The sequence below is a fragment of the Pristiophorus japonicus genome, chromosome 2, assembly GCF_044704955.1.
Source record: "Pristiophorus japonicus isolate sPriJap1 chromosome 2, sPriJap1.hap1, whole genome shotgun sequence".
Taxonomy (NCBI): domain Eukaryota; kingdom Metazoa; phylum Chordata; class Chondrichthyes; family Pristiophoridae; genus Pristiophorus; species Pristiophorus japonicus.
This window is the reverse complement of record NC_091978.1, coordinates 131172065-131178927: the sequence shown is the minus strand read 5'-3', so window position 1 is coordinate 131178927 and position 6863 is coordinate 131172065. Positions and strand designations below refer to the sequence as shown.

The 6863-nt window shown below is 40.7% G+C and overlaps 1 protein-coding gene across 1 annotated transcript in view; it reads left to right on the top strand.

The window, feature by feature from the left end:
- The window catches only part of srek1ip1 (SREK1-interacting protein 1), a 57390-nt gene extending 51882 nt beyond the window's left edge, over positions 1-5508 (top strand). The window contains exon 5 of the mRNA XM_070869365.1: positions 3328-5508. Coding sequence (XP_070725466.1) covers positions 3328-3529 — 202 coding nt within the window. The 3' untranslated portion in view covers positions 3530-5508. The remainder of the gene's footprint in view (positions 1-3327) is intronic.
- The last annotated feature ends 1355 nt before the right edge of the window (positions 5509-6863 follow it).

Here is a 6863-nt window from a genome sequence, read left to right as displayed (position 1 = left end):
GATGCCACTTTGGATGCCCTGGTTCAGGTGCAGGACAGGAGGAGGTCAATCCTGTTCCCCTTGGGGGCAGAAACACTGCCGCTGCCAGTGGGAAAAGGTTGCAGAGGAGGTCAATGTTCAGAGCTTAGCTCCCAGAACATGGCTGCAATGCTAAAAGAAGTTCAATGACCTAATCACAGTTGTCAAGGTAGGAATGCTGCTCTCTTTCTCTGCTTACATCTCCACTGCCTCCAGTCTCACTACTTGCAATACTGCACTCCCTGCTTCCCTTCACTCTTCTACAATCGCTGCACAACACATCACTCCATCTCCTCCTCCTCATACTCTCACACTCACACACTCACTGCCATTGCAACCCTCAGTTTCCCACACCTCACGTCTTACATACTCCATACCAACTATTTGGTCAGTAAACATATAGATGTGGAAATCCCGGCCTCCCCGGGTCCGTTCAAAGTTTCTACAGACCCGGGAAGGCATCGAAAAAGCTGGTTTTCAGCGCACAATGCGCATGCGCTGAAAACCGGCTTTTACGATCTGTCAACTTTCTGGCTTGACAGATCTCACGCATATCGGGAGCGAGGACATTTCCAAGGGCAAGATTGCGGGATTTATGCATATCTTGCTCCGCAAATGTCCTCAAAACACATAGCCTACTTTTACAGGAGTAAGAGTTTAAAAACATATCAACAACATGATTAAAATAAAATATTTTAAAACATATTTGTTAAAACCCTGCCCACTCGGGTAATTTTATTTTAAATCATAATTAAAACTTTTTTTTTTAAATCGGCAAATTTTTTTTCTTTAAAAATTTCTATCAACTTTAATTTCTATAGTGTATTTATGTGAGTTTTTTTTAAATTGTTTTATGTAGTGCTTGGGGGTGTTTCTCATTCATAGTAATAGGAGTTTCCGACTTACGAAACTCCTATTACTATGAATGAGAAAATACTTTACCGTGATTGGATGTCCAGGCCCATGTGACTCCTGCGGACGTCCCAAAGTGAACGCGCTCCGCTGCGCAAGAAGAAGAGGCCTTAAGTCTGCAATCTCTGGCAGGCATTCGACCAAAAGGTAGGTGTGCATCTTCGTTCCTATTTTTAGTCGAATGCCCGTGGGAAGAAGAACAGGGATTTCTGGGCCATACTCCCTTCTTTTCCTGCAGGAGAAGGTCACGCACAACCTGTGCCAAGACACTGCCACTGGAGGAGGCAGAACCCCCCTGTACATTCTCTTCCCTCTGGAAGAAAACATGCGGGACATCACGGGCAGTGGCAATGCTAGAGGAGATGTCATGCAGATTTTCTTCACACCTTATCCTCTTTTTCCCTTCTTGCATCTATCTCAGACTATATTCTCTGCATTACAGCCTGCCGTTGTTTTCGCCAGCCACTTCTTTCCCTGTTCTGCATTCACCCTTGTTCCACTCTTTCATTTCAGGTGATAAAAATGTGGAAATACCTCTGAAACTTTGGGAAGACGAGGCTAGCCTCCCTGAAGATGCAATGTTACTTGATCTGACCCTAGAAAGCACCAGCTCAGAGACTGGCACTGCACGTACTTTAGAGGTTAGGCTGGACGAGGGGTCTTCATATGGTGAATTACACCATAGGTGTGCAGGAGCTAGGGCAGGGGATAGGTTGTCGCAGATGTCAGCTCATTGGAGGCGAGATTACATACTGGTTCTGCTATGGAGAACTCAGCTGCAGAGTTTGAGGATCCTAGGCGATGGGCATACACCAGGAAATACAAGCTTCCACACAGGCTCGAAGGGCCGAATGGCTATTACTCCTCCTATTTCTTGCGTTCTTATTTCTTATGAGCCCTTTAAATTGTGCTGCTGAAAGGTCCTTCCTGCCTGTTCTTACCACGAGTTGCTGAGTGAGTTTATCACATGCCAAGTCAGGTGATAACGCCCGCCATAATGGATGCTTGGGTGCCCGTTTTAGTGCCTGATAAATAGGCGCGTGCAAATTAGTTTCTAGGGCCTTGTGTTATTCAAGCCAGATGGAGCCATTATGAAAACAAAAATTGTAGGCCCTGTTGATTTCAGTGTGATGTATCAATATCATTATGACATTGTTATACAGTTTTTTATGTCCTTCATTTGACTAAACTACATTAAAAGGTAATTAATTACATTAAAAGATATGATGGTAGACAAGCATAGAAAGCATTTAAAGAATTAAAACATAATTTACAACAAATATTCATTCTTTTAAGGCACAAAAAGCCCACAGGAAAAGTGGTCCAACTGTGGCTAACAAGAGAAGTTTAAAAAATAGTATTAGATCAAAGGAAGAGGCTTGTAATATTGCCAAAAAGAGTAGTAAGCCTGAGGATTTTAGAATTCAGCAAAGGAGGACCAAGAAATTGATAAAGGGAAAATAGAATACGAGAGTAAACGAGCGAGAGACATAAAAGCAGACTGTAAAAGCTTTGTTAGGTATGTAAAAAGGAAAAGATTAGCGAAAGTAAGTGTGGGTCCGTTACAGACTGAGATCGGCACTGATCCTTGCAGCACCCCAATAATTACAGCCTGCCAACTAGAAAATAACCCATTTATTCCTACTTTGTTTTCTGTCTGATAACCAATCTTCTATCCTTGCTAATGTATTGAAGAATCTATTTAAACGATTAGTTTCTCCTCTAAGAATTCTAGGCCTAATTTGTGGTCACTACATTTGTGGCCATTTTGTTTCGTTGTTTGGGTTTTTAAACCAAACAGGATTTTCTGAGAGAAGCTGCAGTTGGTTCATGTAAGAAAGAGCATAAGAAAGGTGTTATCTTTCTTTCTTCAAGAATGGTCTTCAATATAGATTCACTTCTCCCCTGTTCAATGCTATGCACAATTTTTGCCATGTATCTTGGACAAACTGGATCTGCACAACTGTCTTACTTCTTAGGATTTTCATTTTTCACATCAGATCATTGTGTCTGTCTGTTGTATTCTACGCTAGGGCAAATCCTAACTCAAGTCTCACCCATGAGATTCTTGAGCCACCTACTAGGGAAGAGTAGTTGAGGTAGTTTCCAGTTGCCTTCCTCGTGGTTTTTAACCTTCAGAGTACTTTCTCTTAGGTAGATTGAAACCAAAGCTTAAAGCGTTCCATCTAGCCTTTACGATGGCGATGGGGGGGATCTTGCACTCAGCAGAGCAAGTACCCACACTGGACGCCAATCGAGTATTCAGAGCCAGCGCTCCGGTCTCTGCTTTGCCGGGGCTGTCTGGAGTGGGGTCAGTGGTCACACCATCTCGCATCAGGTGTAGATTATGAAAAAAATATGAATGGCTTGAATTTAATTATATATTGGTCTTTTCAGATCTTGTTCATCCAGTGAAGACAAAGGTGAGAAAAAGAGCAAGAAGCAAAAAGTTCTTAAAAAGAAAAAGAAAACCGAGAAGAAAAGCAAGCACAAAAGTCACAAACATCACCAAAAAGTTAAGAAAAAGAAAAAGCACCCTACTTCCTCCTCCTCATCATCATCATCAGAAAGCTCCAGTCCCTCTTCAGATCGTGACTAATTCCATACAGTGTTATAATTTTAGGTCTGCTTTTCTGTGTACAGGACTATGACTCAGATATTCACAAATATTTCTTTGAGAGTTAGAGAAAGTGTAAGCAGAATATTTAACTAAGAGCAGTGTACATTTTAACACATTTGAAAATTTTGTTTGAAATTTGCTTTCAGCACAAAATATGTTACATGGAAAATGTTCAGACAATTCGGAATGTCAGTTATTGGACAACTGGACAGAAATGGCTATTATTAATGATGCATTACCAAGCTAGAAGTTGTGTCTTCTGATATCTCAATGTCACTATTTGATCAATAATATTAACTATATAAAACAGTGAAACAAACATAGCAACAATATTTAGCAATCTTTCAAAATGTTTATACTGGATTATTTTTAACACTTTTTTCTATACAATCATCTACGTAATGACTTGGAGAATTGATTTATCTGTGCAGGTAGAAATATATTTGGATATCTGATACTTTTTTTTTCTTTGCAAAGCCCTGGTGACAAAATCTCTGCTCAATTTTTATATAATATTTCTAAAAAATGTACATATTTCAACTGGTTCATTTGTAAATCTTGGGTATTCTTCTGTACTAGCCCAACATAATGCATTACATATTACTGACTTACATAAGCTCGATTTAAACATTTTTTTTTCATCAATAAGTTCAGGCATAATAGCATTTTTTAGACACATCAGTGTCAATGATTTACAATACTTATAATTCTAGCTCTATTTGGTGAATTTTAAAACACAAGAATGACGTACTGCATTTCATTTCTAATTTGTAATCTTGTGGCATTTCCTGATAAGAAATTACTTTCGGACAGCATGTTTCAAAGCAGTAGACTGCTCTAACCAGGTGGAATGTAATTATATTTTTTTAAATGTACATAAGTTAAAATTTCATTTTAGGGTTAGATATTTGCTAGCTCTTCGTGGCAGTGCTTTGATTGTTCTTCAGTTATAGTGAGACTAGATATTTACTGTAGTCCAAAAGCTGGTATTCATAGCCACATATGAGAAATTCAAAGCATAAACCAATATTCTTGAGTTCATTTTTGGGAGTAGGCAGCAAAAGTTTTTTGTGGGACCAAGCTAGTATAGAATACTGAAACATTTGAGTTTCCCATAAAGTTTAGATGTTTACAGCACAGGAGGAGGCCATTTGGCCCACAGTATCTGTGCTGGCTCTTTGTTAAAATCATACAAAACAATCCCACAGCGGTTCCCTTTGCGCCAATCTGTATCTTTCTCTGTCAGAAATGTGTATCCACTTTTCCCTTAAAACATTCAAATATCTTTGTCTCAATTATTCTTTATGGCAAAGTGTTCCATGTTCCAACAACCCTCTGCAAAGAAATTTATCAAAGCCCTTCTCTACCAATGTGTTCCCTGTCTGGCTTCAGGGATCCCGCACAGCCGGCTTGCTGGCTTTTAAATGTAAAACTGTAATGGGCTGTGTGCCCCCCCCCCCGTAAAAAAATTTATAGGGAACATTGCTCTCCACATTTTCACTATTTAAAAAAAGAAAGCCTTGCCCTTGTAAAGCGTCATTCATGACTTCAGGATGTCCCAAAGTACTTTACAACCAATGCAATACTTTTGAAGTGTAGCCACTGTTGTAATGTAGGAAGGTCCTTGCACACAGCAAGGTCCCACAAACAGCAGTGTGATAATGACCTGATCATTTTTTTTTAGTAATGTTGATTGAGGGTTAAATGTTGACCAGGACACTAGGGATAACTCCCCTACTCTTCGAAATAGTACCATGCGATCTATTACGTGACAGATTAGGAAAAGGGGAGGTGCAAAGAGACCTGGGTGTCATGGTACATCAGTCATTGAAGGTTGGCATGCAGGTACAGCAGGCGGTTAAGAAAGCAAATGGCATGTTGGCCTTCATAGCGAGGGGATTTGAGTACAAGGGCAGGGAGGTGTTGCTACAATTGTACAGGGCCTTGGTGAGGCCACACCTGGAGTATTGTGTACAGTTTTGGTCTCCTAACCTGAGGAAGGACATTCTTGCTATTGAGGGAGTGCAGCGAAGGTTCACCAGACTGATTCCCGGGATGGCAGGACTGACCTATCAAGAAAGACTGGATCAACTGGGCTTGTATTCACTGGAGTTCAGAAGAATGAGAGGGGACCTCATAGAAACATTTAAAATTCTGACGGGGTTAGACAGGTTAGATGCAAGAAGAATGTTCCCAATGTTGGGGAAGTCCAGAACCAGGGGACACAGTCTAAGGATAAGGGGGAAGCCATTTAGGACCGAGATGAGGAGGAATTTCTTCACCCAGAGAGTGGTGAACCTGTGGAATTCTCTATCACAGAAAGTTGTTGAGGCCAATTTACTAAATATATTCAAAAAGGAGTTAGATGAAGTCCTTACTACTAGGGGAATCAAGGGGTATGGTGAGAAAGCAGGAATGGGGTACTGAAGTTGCATGTTCAGCCATGAACTCATTGAATGGCGGTGCAGGCTCGAAGGGCCGAATGGCCTACTCCTGCACCTATTTTCTATGTTTCTATGTCCATTTGAGGGCAGGCAGGGTTTTAGTTTGATGTCTCATCCGAAAGACAGCTATCCCTTACTAGTGCATTTGAGTGTCCACCTCGATTTTGTGCTCAAATCTCGGAGTGAGACTTGAACCCACAACCTTCTAATTCAGAGGTGAGAGTGCTACCACTGAGCCACAGCTGATGACCCCCACATACCTGATTCCCCCAGCCAGAAGAAATAATCCTTCCCTATCAAATCAAAACACTTAATCTATTACTAATATATCTGAGTTGCAACAATATAATGGTATTGCACATGCCAGTGCTACTGTTAGTGTGATGTTACGTGACTATCAATCAATTGAGTGCAAATGCTTTTCCTAAACACAGCAGAAACTAAAAAGTGCTACTTGGTGAGACTAATGTCAGGATCTTCATAAACCAAGTAAAGGAAAAGTAGATGGAACTCGCCTCCTGGCGAACAACAATGAAAGTAAGGCTAGAGGAAAAATAACATGGACGAGCATATTAAACAATGTTACCATGTCATCTGAAGCAGTCAACACGCAGCACAGAGGAAGAGAACTAGAGATGGCTAGCACGAAGAAATTGAATTCAGGTAGAAACGCAGGCAGAGTGGCAATGTAATGGAACAAAGACCAATAACAGCTGCCCATCACTAAGCACAAACACTTAAAAAAAAAAAGCCTGGAATCACGCTTACTGGTGCAAAAGGAAGGAATCACTCAAACCAAAGAAGTCACACCTCACAAGAGATAAACTAGTTATATATTAAATTTAGTACGTTGGTGTGTGTTTCATTGA